At 43.0% G+C, this 15,490-nt stretch overlaps 1 protein-coding gene across 1 annotated transcript in view; it reads right to left on the bottom strand.

Annotated features, from left to right (window-relative positions):
- LGR4 (leucine rich repeat containing G protein-coupled receptor 4) overlaps positions 1 to 14,962 on the bottom strand; it is a 122,654-nt gene extending 107,692 nt beyond the window's left edge. The window contains exon 1 of the mRNA XM_027852653.1: positions 14,775 to 14,962. Coding sequence (XP_027708454.1) covers positions 14,775 to 14,956 — 182 coding nt within the window. The 5' untranslated portion in view covers positions 14,957 to 14,962. The remainder of the gene's footprint in view (positions 1 to 14,774) is intronic.
- Positions 14,963 to 15,490: the final 528 nt, after the last annotated feature.

Below are 15,490 nucleotides of genomic sequence, written 5' to 3'. Positions count from 1 at the left end.
ATTCTGCTAACTAATCAGGAAGAGAAGCAGAGCTTAACACTGATAGATAGATCCCACAACAGAAACGTTAGAAGGCCAAAGCTAGGGGTGCCTTGCTGGGGATATGAAGATGATCAATTAGTCTCATTTTGTGGACTGACAAGGAGAAGATAAACATAAAGGCATACAGTCCCCTAGGCATGTTCCACTGGGAACCAAACATCTGTGTTCCCATCTTGTGTAGCTGCCAGAAAAATACCAACTTCAAACACTGAAGACTGGTGTCCAAATGTATTGCAGGAGGAAAATTCCCTTTGGTAAAATCTATCATTAACCAAGGAACAGGACCACGGAAACAAACCTCACTATAAAATGATTCCAACTGATATATAAAATTGATTTCTTCAAAATGCAAGATTTCCTCCCACCAACACAAACATGCAACGTCATGTAATGGGATTTTTGCAAGAAAGGATTTTGATTACTAACAGCAAGGCTCGTGGTTAGCTGACAAACCTTGCCAGTTAAACAGAGCATGCCGAATGGATGGAGCCTTTCCCTGTCTGCCCTTACTGCCTCACACTCTGTTTGCAAAAGACAGGAATGAAATATTCCATATGTTTTCTTTGTCAGCAACAGGGCTATTGAAAGCAAGGCTATAGCAGTTTCCCTGCTGAGGGACTGGGTCAAGCTATTCATGTGTAACTGGGCAGATGTCAAGATGGTAATGAGAAAAAAATCTCAAAACTTTTTTTTTTTCCAAACAGAACAAGGACATAAAAATGCACAACTGTATTTGAAACAGTCAGCCAACTCTAAACAGGTTCTAAACACTGCTGCATTTGTTAGGGGCTGTGCTGGATTTATGGGGTATTTTAGAATCATATCTGTATCAAAACTCACACTTTCAAAACTTTCTGGGAAGCATTTCGTGTCTACCAAAGATACCACACCATTTTTTTTTTTATGATTAATAGAGTGATTTGGCCAGTAAAGTTTTCTTCCCTAAAGTGATTTTTAAAAGTGTAAGATTCTACTCAGACACAAAGCAGTAAGACGAATTCCTAAAAACAGAATGGTAATCTAGATATCAAATACCCAATAAAATACATTAGAAAACGATTTAGAGACCTTATTACTGTTAAGATTTAAAGCAACCAAAGTACTCTAGCAACAAAAAAATTTCTAGAGTCAAAGTCTCAGGAAGAAATCTAAGAGTTTCAATGATTTTACAAATATGAGTGATTCTCAACTACTTTCAGAGTGCCTCTTTTATCACTAAAAAGAAATTAGAAGCCCAGTGGATACAGTGCTGGATCTGGAGTCAGGAAGACTCATCTTCCTGAGTTCAAATCCAGCTTCAAACACTTACTAGTTGTGTGACCCTGGGCAAGTCACTTAACCCTCTTTGCCGCAGTTTCTTCATCTGTAAAATGAGATGGAGAAGGAAATGGCAAACCACTCCAATATCTTTGCCAAGAAAACCTCAAATGGGGTTACAAAGAATCAGACATTACTGAAACTACTGAACAACAACATTATCTAATCTGGGGAAAGATGCCCAAAAGAAGAAAGAATTAACCATTCTTTAAGTCAGAAAGCACCAAATACACTCAACTTTAGTGCCAGAAAATAGAAGATCAAACAGGTCTAAAGATAATTGAGGCATCATCCTGAATCCATGATGCTAAAGAGACACACCAAATCCCAGACTGACCCCTTTTCACCTGGCCTGCTACCTTGCAGAACGGTCTCACTGGCTCCAGGGACTGAGTTTTGTATTCTGAGGAAGAAAGTAAATTTAAGTTTCTGTTTTGTGGATGGCACAATGTCATCAATGGATACAAAAACCACAGATACAAAACAGATACAGAAACCATGCTTTTCTTAGTTGGTTTTAAAAGAAGGGCCTTAACATGCTTCTCAGAATGAAGGCTGTCAGACTAATCTAAATTTTCTAAACCAAAGAAACCAAGATGTTAGACCAAAATGGGCTTCGACTTTGATCTTGACACACTCATCAAGAAACTGGAAAACTCTGACTTTCTTGGATGGTTACTTCACAAGAGAACACTAGTAGTAATAACAGTTAACAATTACGTAGTGCTTACTATGTGCCAGGCACTGTACTGTGCAAAGCCCTTTACAATTATCATCTCATTGGATCCTCACAACCCAGGGGTAGGTGCTATTATGATGCCTATTTTACAGATGCGGAAACTGAGGCAAACAGGGTTAAGTGACTTGTCCAGAGGCACACAGCCAGTAAGCCTCTGAGGCTAGTTTTGAACTTAGGTCTTCCTGACTCCAGGCCCAAGGTTATCTAAGTCAAAATCTTCTCATTTTTCAGAAGAGGAAAAACTGAGGCCCTGGGTGACCTGTTCAAGGTCACCCAGCTAGCTAATAGCAGAAGCACCCTAAAAGCCAAGCCTGTTACTTTGACCAGTGCTTTAAAAAAAAAAACCCAAAAAACTTTACAGAGTGTTCCTAACAGAACAACGGGTATGTGGTAAGGTAGCACCCCTTTAGGAAAACTAAAGAACCGGGTTCAAACTTAAAATCACCTAGAGTAGAGGTGGAAAATGGACTCTACCAAAAGAGGACAGAAGGTCAACAAAGGCACAGTCAAGATAATTAACTTGGAGCACATCTCAAACAACATGAAGTGGGCGTCTCCTCGCAGCCCTACAATTAAGAACTTACACGTTCTCAGACTGGGGACTGGGAAGGGCCCTCAGAGGTAGACTGGGCCAGGCCAGAAGGATCTCCCTTCCTACATGGGAGTCTGAACATCTGTATTGGGTTACATGCCTGTTCCTTAAAGGCAAAGACTATTTACAGGGAAGTTTGGGATGGTTGTTTTGGGTCTTTTTTATCCTCAGGGCCTACCTAGCAAAGGGCTTTGTTTGTAATAGGCATCTAGTCCACGTTTACAGAACTGAAGACTTCCATTAAGGGGGAACCCACAACCTTCCCAGGCAGCCCTTCTATTTCTGAGTAATCTGAATATCTAGAAAGCTTTCCCTTATGGTGGGCTTAGAAATAAGCTACTCGGGTATCAACAATTAAAAAAGTGGTTTTTGTTTTGTTTTGTTTTTCTAAACTACAGGAGAAGGTAAGCTCCTTGAGGGCAGGGACTTTTCTTTGGCCCCTAGCCTAGCAAAGGATCTCACACACAGCAGCATCTGTCTTGCTTTTCTATTTGTATCCCAGAGCTTCGTGCATGACTCTTAACTGACAAATAATTTTTATCATTCATCCATCCTAATTAAGGTCTGAATTGAATTAAAACAAAGTCAATATGGGATAAAAACAATTAGGGCAATAGGTTACAATGGATACTGGATTATGAGTTCCGAGTTCCAATCCTGTATGACCTCAAGTGAGTCAATTTCTCTCTGAGCCTCACCCATTCATGGTACACAACAGAATGTAGGGTCAAATGATATGGATTCCAATCTCAACTCCACTACTAACAGTATGATCTTTAGCAAGCCACTTATAAATTCTCTGGGCCTCAGTTTCCTCATTCATCAAAAAGGAAGCTGAACTAGACCTCTAAATTTCCGATCTAAAGCCCATAACCTAGGTCAGTCCTTGATCTGGGGTCAACAAACCATTGCTGGCCTCTGTTTGCTTTCAAACACCTGCAAGCTAAAAACGGTTTTTTCCATGTTTAAATACAAACTTAATCTAAACATGCAAAAACCACCCTTACCTCTCAGGTCCCACAAAAACAGGTGGCATAGTTGACTGACCCCTGATCCAGATGGTCATGGGGTTAGTTTATGCTATCTCTAAATTCATCTTTCTAGTCTGTTTTAAGGGCATAGTAACATTCCTACATAATACCAGTCAGGTTCAGTTTGAGGTCTTGTCTAAAAAATTGAATATGGAGAACTTGAAGAGTGTCTAAAAGGCGGCAATGAAAATTAGCAAATTTAATAAATAATTAATAAACCCTTATTTAGGGAATGCTATCAATCAGGTACTGTGAGATAGATGGACAGACACCCCTGCGCGTGCGCGCGCACACACACACACACACACACACACACACACACACACACACACTGGAGATTCAGAGACAAAAATCAAACAGTCCTTACCCTAAAAGAGCTTACATTCTATTAGGGGAAAACATGAAAACATTCAAGTACATAAAACATATGCAAGGTAAATACAAGGAACAAGGTGAGGGAAGGAGTACCAGAAAGGCCTCAGAGAGGAGGTAAAAAGTCAGAAATCAGATTACAAAGCCTAAAGAAATGGTGAATCAAGGCCAACGTAGCAGTCTTCAAACACATTCAAGGATGTTTCAGTCCGACTGATAGAGTACTTGCTCTCTTTCACCAAGGACAAGAGGAAATAGGTTTAAAATGAACCACCGTTAAGCTTAGCCATTAGGATGGCCTTCGTGACACATGACCAAGAGAGAGCAGTGCCTCATTTTCTGCAGGTATTTCCAAGGCAGTCAGGTGGGGCAGTGCAATGGAGAGAGCCCAGAGTCAGGAAGACCCGAGTTAGAAATACAGCCTCAGACACTGACTACTTATGTGACCTTAGGCAAATCACTTAACCTCTGCTTGCCTTAGATCTCTCAACTGCAAAACGGGAATAACTATAACAGGACCTAGCTTGTAGGGTTGTTGTGAAGACCAGACGGGATGGTATTTGTCGATCTCAGCACGGTGCCTGGCACATAGTAGGTGCCATATAAATTCATATTCCTTTCCTGAAATGTGCTAGACTGGGAGATATACAAAGTCATTTCCAGCTCTGGCACTTACCATTTCTACATGACCTTGAGCAATTCAATTCAATACACATTTATTAAGCAGAAAAGTCACCTGAACTTTCTGGGCCCCAATCTCCTTATCTATAAAATGAGGCGCTCAGAGTAAATATCGCTAAGGTCTCTTTCATCTCTGGGTCTACAGTAATTGTGTATTGACAGGCAGGGGTAAGGCTGGCCTATGAGATAGACAACAATGTGACAATATAAAGGAAACTAACTTTAGACTCAGAGGTCTGGGTTCAAATTCCGACTTGGACTTACTACTTATGTAACCTTGGGCAAGTCATTAGGCCTCCCTCAACAAAGGGGAGGAAATTTTTACAAATGATAGATAGGGTCAGACCACATGGCATCTGAGGACAAGCTTTAGATCTATTAAACTATAACCTTAAAGTCTCTGAGTTCTTATCACTACTATACTGTTAAAAAAAAAAGTCCAGAATGACATAGAAATCCAGGTCACACCTGACGTACACTTAGCACATCCTTCACGCATTTCTTAGGAAAGGAAAGACAGGTAAAATGACTCAACACACAGCAGGGATCTTCCAAGGTTCAGAGAAGAAAATGCCACCTGGCAATGCACGGACCTGCCTGCCCAACTCTTAAAAGTGAGAATTATAAAACCCATCTAGCTACACATTAAAGAAATTCTAGCAGGCTTCCCAGTTTGGTTACAGATGCTGCCACTTGTTCTAAATCACACAGTGGTTTAAGCTGGAAGTTGCCCGTCGGAACGTTCCAGCAGAGCAGGGTGGGAGGGAAGGGAAAGGAAGCTCTGGAGCCGAGCTGGCCGCATTCTTCAGCAGGGCCTAATACCGCTCCAAGGTAAAGCGGCTGTCTCCTGGCCAAATTTATGTCCCTCTTCAGATGCTCTTATTAAAGTAAATTTCCCCAAACAGAAAATGTTTTAAATGGGGAAGCGGGGGCTGGGGCAGCTAACTGCAAACTGTTCACTCGTTTTCTGTGCATCAAGTTCAAACATTTGACCAAGGTTGTACTTTTCTTTTTTTATCCAATACTTTTTAAGTTTTCTTCTTCAAGTTGCACTGAATTGCTGTTGTTGTTGTTGTTTTTTTTATAAAAACTCCCACCAACTGTCTAGTAGAAATATTTAATTTCTACTGTCAGTCAATAAACATTTATTAAGCACCTACTATGTGCTAAGTGTTGGAGATACACATATAAATATACTGGTATAAAGTCTGGGAGGGGGAGAGAGGGTGGTCAGTGTCCAGTGGATAGGCCTTAAGTGTCAGAAAAGTCTTTCCCAAGACACGTAGAGGCTGTATCCTAATTCCTCAGTCCCCTGGGTATTTAAAACTATAAGTGACAAAACAAGTTGCTGATTTGAAGGTAGTTTCCACACTGGGCGTTCCCTTACAGCCTGATGTGGTAGAAAGAGAGCCCTGGTACTATACTTAGTGGCCTTGGATTCAAATCCCTCCTCCGACTCCTTATGTCAAGCGTCAAACCTCAAACGAATAAATCACTTCACTTTCCTAGGCCTGTTTCCTCAACTACAGAATGTACAAGGGTTGGATGAAATGATCATCACATGAAGGATCCAAACTAGGAAGAAAAAAGTATAAGGTTACACGAACGAGTGAGGGAATGAATGCAAAACCTTTATCAGGCACTCTGTGCCAAGCTACAAATACAAAAAACCAAAGACCCAGCTAAAATAATCACAAATCATTTTATAAATTGAATTGAAATATTCAAAGTCTCCAAATACATAATCATATTAATAGCATTTATATAGCATTAGGATTTGCAAAGCACTTTCCATATGTTATCTCACTGGAGCCTCACAACAACCCTGGGGTGCTATTAATACACCCATTTTTGTTGTTATTGTCATCCAGTTGTGTCCCATTCTTCATGGCCCTATTTTAGGGGTTTTCTTGATAAAGATACTCATTGTACAGATGAGGAAATTGAGGCCAAGAGGCCAAGTGACTCACCCCTTGGCATGGCGACTAAGTGTCTGAGGAGAGATTTGAACTCAGGTCTTCCCCATTCCAAGTTCAGTGCTCTATCCTCCCTATATCATAGGACATTTTCTCCCCACATTTTTCCCTCCCACCCAGACAGCAGACCAAGGTGGGTTCTGTTATATTACCATTATGATTTTAACATCAGCTGGCACTCATGTAGCACTCTGCATACATCAAGAGCTCTTTCAATAAGAAACATCACTCAATCTTCACATCGTGTGAAGCAGGCACTGTAAGTAGCATTATCTCCATTTTACATGATGAGGTCACTGAGGCAGACAAATTCAGTGACTAGACCATGGCCACAAAGCTAGTAAGTGCCGAAGGGAGGAAACAAAACCAGTTCTCTCTAGCCCTCCTGCCGAGTGGCCTCATGGTATCACCTCAAGATTCAGGTCACCGCACACATGCACCTTGTCTCAGTCCACGGTTTCCTGCAGGAGGCATCGTTTGCACCTGCTCAGAAGGTCATTTAGGTATTTATTTTCTCATGCACTGTCCTCCTAGGAGCACAAGGCTTAACTGGTCCTTCAGAAAGGCCTTCCTTTAGGGGAAAAAAAAAAGAATGAGCCACTGTTTACTTCCTGCTTCTAGGATTTTCTGGAAAATTGCACTGAATCTCAATCATACCCACAATCCAAAGCAGCACAGATGAGAGGCAGCCTCATCAGCAGGTACATCACTGAACTTGGGAGTCAGGAAGACCTCGACCCCCTGGGGCAAATCACAACTTTGCTGAGGCTCAGTTTTTTTATCTGTAAAATGGGAAGAATATTAGCCCTACCTAGTAGGGGTCTTGTGCCATCAAATGAAATAATATTTGATTAAAAAAAAGGACAAGGGAAGGAAATAAGCACTTATTAAACACCTACTCTCATTTATTAATCACCTACTAGGTGTCACACATAGTATTAAGCACCTTAACAAACATTATTTCATTTGATCCTCAGAACAACCCTGCAAGGTAGGTGCTATTATGATCCCCATTTTACAATTGAAGAAACAGAGGTAGATGGTGATTAAGTGATTGTCCAGGGTCACACAGCTAGCAAATGTCTAAGGCAGGATCTGAACTCAGTCTTCCTAATTCTTGGTCCAGAATTTCATCCACTTCTCAAGACCTAGCTGCCTCTGCTTAGCTTGTGTTATACTACAAAGCTAGTTTGTGTTACACCACAACTAAACACCCACAACTGCCCAAAATTTGGGTTCTTTCTAGAGACTGAAAGCCAGTAACTCATAACCAGAAGTCCAATTGGCCTCATACCACAAAAGCATCTTAGTAAATAAAATTCTCAGCTTTGTCATCAGTTTCTTACAGGGTTTCAATTAAAATCTTTTCTCCTGTGCCTGAACAGAACCAACGAAGCACACTATATAATTACATCTTGCCATTTAAATGGTTATTTATTCAACAGACCATGAATCTTATTAATGTCTCTAGAAAGCTGATGATTCTCCACACTTAGCCAGAGCTACAAAAATCTCTCTCATGTTCCCCCTCAACCCAGGTCTTTCTAAGTCCACTCTGCACCGTCCAGTTGCAAACAATAGAGTTTCCATATGGTCTACAGTTTGACAATCAGGAGTTGAAAGCACAAAAGAACTGTAAGAACAGGCCTGACATAGTAGCTTTTGTGAAGGGTGCTAATTTGCTAATATTATTCCCTACTGTTTCTTCTTTCATTGACAAGGCAGGCTTTCTAATGAAAACACTTGTCCATCCTAAAAAACAAAAAAAAATTAAAATACTTGATCTTGCTGACCAAAAAAAAAAAAAAAAAAGCCTAAAAAGTGAGAGAGAGCAGCAATAAAATAGGAAAACTTTTTATTTCTAGAAAAATGGGCTTTAGAACTACCAAGACACCACCACCCTGCGATCTGAGGAGCTGCACAGACATGAGGCTAAACTCGGAGTCTTTTTAAGATCTAGCTTCCTCCTCTAACACCATCCTGGGCACATGACCCTGGACAAGTCACTTGATCTCTTGGAGGTCCAAGCAGATCTCAAAAACCATAAGATACAATGCGAGATGGTCATCTGCATTGACAAAGTTATTCCCTGCAAGCCCTGTGAAATTACAGGTCTGGGTAAAAAGAAAAAAATCTAGCTTCTTTAAAAAAAAAAAAATCCCCTCTTATCAAGAGAGCTGCAAGTTATATATTCCAGAGCCAAGGGCACATCTGGCAGTTTAATCTTTAACAAAGGCACACCAGCAGATTTGAGACTTTCATGAACTAGAGTTAGTCACTGGATATTAAGGCACACAAATAAGTAGGTAGTTGAAATACACACTTCCATAGCTGACAAATGAAGAGAGGAAACAGGTCATTTCCCTCATAGTAAACACTGCAAAAAACAAAAGTCATTGAAAAAGTTTTCAGTGACTATGGCAAGCTCTTAACCACAAAGAATGTGGGGCTGCTGTTGTTTATTACTTCATGCCTGGCAGAAGGATAATGTTTCATCATGGGGAAGGGCCTTCAAAGTCCCCGGAATTTAACCCGATCTCTTTTAGACACTCAATGGGAAATGACTCCACCAAGGTCGCCCAGTGACACAAGGGGTAGAGGGAACCTATAAGGTGGGTCTCTAGTGACCTTCCCCCTACATTGTGCTGCCTCATTACGCCTGAAAAATAAAGCCAATCGAATTGTCTACATTTGACTCTGCTTGTCAGTGAAAGCAGATCTTTGTGTTTTCCTGGGGGTCGGGCATTGCTCTCACTCAAGGCAGCAAAGTTCTTGCACCTTAGACTGGACGCAGAGGCCTTTAGGATACTGGAGAGCTCCTTCAATGACCCCAAACATCCCCTTGAAAGGAAGGCCTGTGATTAGCATACAACTATTTTATCTGTCATTGACAAGCCAGGTTTTCCAATAATAACATTTGTCCATCCTCAGCAGTGAGCAAAAAACTGCATCTGGAGGATCAAAACTAAAGTTTAAAAAGTAAAAGAAAGCAGCATTCAGAAGGAGAGGCATCACAGTAAAGAAAAAGCTGCCCTCAGCATCCGGAAGACTGGATCCAATCCTGCCTTTGACTCATGAGCTGAATGACGGTGGCCAAACCATTTTACCTCTGGTCACGTGGTAAAAATGAAGGATAACCACTGCACAACCTGGCCCCTCTAGTCCACCTCTATCTTTATGACCTGAAGAGTAATTGAAAAAGGCACCGGAACCTTTGGGTGGACCCCTTGAAGCACACATGGACAAGGCAGATAAGGATGCTTTATAATCTGCGTTATAGGAGAGAATAGCCACAAAAACAGGGAACATGGATCCACTCAAGTGATATTTAATAAAATGTTAACAGCATAGACATAACACTTTATATACGGACTTCACTTTACCAATCAGAAAAATGATCCTTAAAAAATAGGCACTTTTAAAAAAATTTAATATTTTACCAAATATTTATCAATCATCCATTCAAAGGATGAATCCTTTTGGAAGAGAATAAGCACCTTCAATACACTTTTTTTGCATGAATCTGGATTTTCACATAATATATTTGCTTACAGTCAAGTACATCTATATAGGGAAAATGATAAATATTGTGAGTCAGACAAAGGAAACAAGTACAGGGCACAGTACCAAAATTATGCCTGCAGACCCCATTAGAATGTAGGCTCCTTAGGAACTTACCTTTTTGCCTTTGTCTGTAGCTAGGGAACTTAGCACAGTGCCAGACATATAATAAGCCTTTAAAATATTTGCTTGTTGATTGATTGGCTATAAAAATCAATATAAACAAAAAGGGCACAGGTTGTAAAGTTAATTATCACCACCTACAAGGGAACAGGTGATACTAGGAAGACAAAAGATTTTCAGATGGTCTGAACAGAACAGGAAAGGTGTTGAATAAACCTTCACCCCCAACACACACCCACACCTTGAGGAAGACTGTGAGAGGGAAACCCCCAAACAGAGGGACCAAAGATCACAGAGCTATAAAGCTATAAAGGCCCTTAACAGTCTAGTTCTCAACCTGAATAAATTCGTAATTTAAAATAATTCATAATTTAAAAACAATTTGAATAGCTGCATTTCAATGTATTTGGTTTCCTTTGTAATTCCTCTGTATTTTATTTTCTGCATTGAAAAATCTTATTCTGAGAAGGGGTCCATAACCCACAAAACCCCCAATGGTCCAAATCCATCATTTTATAGAAAAGGCCCACAGAAACAAATGTGATTTGCCCATGGCCACACAGGTAGAAAATACCATTGTCAGGAAAGGCCACTAACAAATTCTTAAAAGATTCTTTTTTTTTTTTTTTTTTGCCTGGCTGGGATGGGGAGGAAGGGAAAGAAAAGTGACAGAATAAATTTAGGGCACAAGCTACATGCTTTTAAGATTTGTAAAGTGAAGGCAATTAGAAAATTGTCTGTATGGTATTCAGTTCACCAAATCAACAGTCACCTTACTTTCCACACCTACAGAAAACAAACCTAAATGAAACAATAGCCCCTTGGTTCTTCAAACATTCTTTAACAAGTTTTCCATAGCAGATTTCCTAATTCTTGACCCAAAAGGAAATCATCTTCTACATTCAGAAGCAACAAGTCAGGTCACATTTTACACGGCAAGCTGATTGTGATGGACTTCATCTTCCTGCCTCCTCACACACTCCAGGCTCCAGCTGAACCCACCTATTTGCCGCTCCCCATAGGACATGTTCCACCTTCTGCCTGTGAACCCTGAGCATATGAGTTGTCCCCATGCTGCAAACACCCATTACTTCCGGGAAAACTTCACTCCTTCCAAGTCTCAATTTTATCTCAATTTTCCATAACTAGGACATTAAAAACAACAGGCACTTTGATAGTGAAGTGATCTGCCCAATGTCACATTAAGTCTAGTACACGTCTGAGGCCAGATTTAGATTCCAGGTCTTCTGGATTGCAAGCCATGCTCTCTAACCACTGCACCACACTACCCTTCCAGCTATAAATCCATGATCAATCTGACTGAATACACAGCCTCTGAGCTTCCTTCCAGCTCAAGATCTATTTAGCCAATGAGCCCATGGAACCCGTAAATCACGATTATGTATTTGAGCACTTCAGGCTTCAAAAGATTAGAGAAACGTCCAAGTACCATATGTTATTGTTATTGTCCCCTAAATCTGATCTTACTGCTTTGGGGGACGGGAGAAGGCAGAGAAAGAGGAAAAGGAGAATTTTGATGAGGGCTTTACTTATGCACTGAAATCTGCAAATATTTCACAGGTGTTTTCAGCCACTCCACTTATCTCAGGGGAAGACTCTTGATCAATACATTACAAGCAACATCATAAAGACACAAGTCAGATTATTTTCTTCTAAGTTTTAAGAGGCATGGTACGGAAATTACATTGGTTCCTCTTGTGTAGAACTATGAATAAAGAGGCTAGTCTTGGACTCAGGAAGACCGGGGTTCAAGTCCCACTTCTAGTTCACGTAAGCTGTGTCACTATCTATAAATCATTTAAGCCCTAAGCAACGCTCTCAGACTACAAATTAGAGCGATCCATCTTCATTGATGGAGGGGTTTCCACATTGCCAGTTTCCCAAACTAATAAAATCATAGGTCTAGACTCTATCCAAATAAAACCTCAAAATTCAATCTTTTAAGCAAATCTGTTAAGTAAAGATAACCTCAATTCTGTAGACCTGCTTTTACTCGGAATCGGCTTCAAAATGTACATTTCTGTTCTCAAGTTGGCCTTTTAACATCATTATTTTTAATGGTAAGAGATGCGATAAGTTGTCTTTAGAGGAAAAGTCTACCATTGGATGTCGACAGCAGAAATGGCAAACCAAACCAGATCCAGTTTGTTTGTATTCATCTAAAAAGCTACCAGGGTATAACTATTACTTTCTGTTTAATGTGAAGTCCATGCATAAACAAAAAATCAAAGGACCACAGCTACAAAATTGAAAGGGACCTTCAAGACCATTTATTCCCACCTCTTCATTTTGCAGGTGAGAAAGCTGAGGCTCAGATCCCAGGTTACTTTCTCTTTATCTCCCACTGGTGAAATGTTTAGTTCTTTTCCCTATATTAATACATTTTTTTCCATCAGTGGGCTTTTGAAGAGGGTTAGGTTACTGCTGCTACTATTACTACTACTACTACTACTACTGCTACCACTACCACCAATAATCATATGTACTCTGGCACAGTCAAAAGTGTGCTGGATTTAAAGGTGGATGACATGGACTCAAATCCTATTTCAATCCCTTTCTACCTGTATTACCTTGTTGGGCAAATCCCTTCACCTCTCTAGCCCCTGGTTTCCTCATCTGTAAAAGGAGAGATGAGACTGGATCACCTCCAAATAAATCCCTTGCAGCTATAAATCTATGATCCTATGATCCCTTCATTTTAACCAGAAAGTTACTACTCTGGGGTCTTTTGTTGGGAAATAAAACCATTCAACACTAGATTCAAAGACAGCATTGCTTGGGTTAATGATGTTAGAAGTTGTATTGCACTAGTAATTAAAACTAAAATACCTACAAAGGCACAATTACTGAGAGGGGAAGTCGAGTAGAAAAAACAACAGTAACAGTAGAACCCAATGGTGTTGCACCACACTGATAACTAAAGCTATTCTACTCATTAGGAGTCCTGTCCCTAGGATACAAGCACTGCATCTCCATCACTTGTCTGACAAAATATCTATCATCTCTCTTGGGGACAAGAGCTTGGGTTTCCAGGTATCCCTACACTCCTAAACCCACTCCAATGCCCTTCACTTAATCATTTATTGGACACACGTTATAATGGACAGAAGACACAAGAAGGATCTAGGATTTAAACTCCAACTATCTCACTCGTGGATCTGAATCCAGCACTTAGCAGAGTACCTGGCCCCACAGTAAGCACTTAAATGGTTTGATTACCAGCTCATCAACCCAGAAGACAAGCAGATAATAACTCCTCTTAGTAAATGGGTCCTGGGTGGTTACGGGAGGTTCAGAAGGGTAAATGACTTCCCCAGAGACACAGAGCCAGAGGGTCAGAAGCATGGTTTGACCCCAGATCTTCCTGACCTCCAGTCACTACTCCATAGCTGACTCAGTATACACATAACAGGATATGGGTATACAATCATGATACTCTATGCAAATGACAGAAGCCAAGTGCTTGGGACACCTATTTATTCCGAACCTTCTTTCTTTTTTCTAAACGGTCCTTCTAATGTCTTCCTTTGTAGCTTCATTAATGAATCAGGACCCTGTGAGTAACTCAAGTTCCCGGATCAGCAAGGTCAGCTCAAAATAAGAAGTACTGAAATGGACTGTAGGGAAAAGAAGATACAATCTATCTCATGCATCATCTAAGGCTGTTGGGTGTAGATTTTGTTAGGGTTCCACTTTTTGGAAATCAGCACCTCCCAAAGGTCAACATTTCTTCTTTGAAAGGCTTATATTTGGATGGCCAGTCTTCTGATGTAAAACCAATCTTCTACTTCCTCCTCCCTCCCTCAAGGCTCCAGGTTCTTAAGTTTTACAAGAGGGCTGGAGAAGAGGGATGTGTCCTCTACCTGGATCTAACCAAACGGCCAACTTATGGGGGTGGGGGGAATCACAGGTGTTTCCTCCCTCCACGTGCTGAGACACAGGAAAATCCAAGTCACACACACATCACAGCATGCCTCAGCGTGGCACTGAGAGAACCCTTTGGGCCGAGGCCCGGCACAGCCAGATGCCTTCACCTTTCCTTCCTTCCTTCTTTTCTTGTTCCTTCTTTTTTTTTTGTTGCATCCTTCCTTCCCAGTTTTTCTTTTCTTCCCTCCTCACCCCTTTACTCCCTCCTTCCCTCCACTCTTTCCTCCTTCCTCTCCTCCCTTCTCTCCCTCCCTCTCCTCTCTCCCTCCCTCTCCCCGCTCCCTACTCTTCCCCGGACAGTCCCCCGGCACGCCGAGGGAAAGTTTGGGGAGCCGGGGCCCCCGCTCCCCTCCGCTGCCCTCCCTCCGGCCCGGGCGGGGCGGGGGACTCACAGGGAGTGGGTGAAGGCGCTCAGTCCGTCGGGCACGGCCGTCAGCCCTCTGCCGGTGCAGTCCACTCCCCGGTCGCCGTCGCAGCGGCAGGGAGCCGGGCAGGGCGGCGGGGACGCGCCGCTGGGCCCCGCCGAGCCGCCCCAGCCCAGAGCCAAGAAGCAGAGTAAGCCGAGGCACGGCATCGCCGCCGCGGCGCGCCCGAGCGCAGCGCCCCGCTCTGCTGCCCCCCGCCCCGCGGCCCCGCTGCTCCGCTGCGGGCGCCCAGGCAGCCCCGGCTGCGGCTCGTCGCCCGCCTCCTCCGCCTGCACGTCGCGCTGCGCCGCTCTGCGCTCGCCCCGGGAGCTCCGCGGTTGGACCGGGCCGGGCCGGCCGGGGTCTCTCGGCGCGCTCCTAGCCCCGGGCGCAGCCGCCCGCGGCGCTGGCGCTGGCGCTGTCTCTCGCCGCCCGCGGCGGCTGCTGCTCCATGGATGGGCAGACGCGGCTCGCCCCACAGCGCTGCCTCCTCCGGCTCAGCAGGGACCCCGGCGAGCCGGCCGCGGCGACACGCAGCCCGGCCGGGGCTCGGCCATGGCACTCGGCGGCTCCCTCGGCCCTCCTCGCTCGGCGCCGCCGCCCCTCAGGGCTGCGGAGCGGGCCGCTCGGCCATTCCGCCCGCGCCTGGGCCGCCCCACCCCCGCCGCAGCCCCTGCTCGCGGTTGTCCAACGATCAGCCCCCG

The sequence above is a fragment of the Vombatus ursinus genome, unplaced genomic scaffold (assembly GCF_900497805.2).
Source record: "Vombatus ursinus unplaced genomic scaffold, bare-nosed wombat genome assembly UNPS02009770.1, whole genome shotgun sequence".
Lineage (NCBI taxonomy): Eukaryota > Metazoa > Chordata > Mammalia > Diprotodontia > Vombatidae > Vombatus > Vombatus ursinus.
The sequence above is the reverse complement of the archived record's forward strand: the minus strand, read 5'-3'. Positions and strand labels throughout refer to the sequence as shown.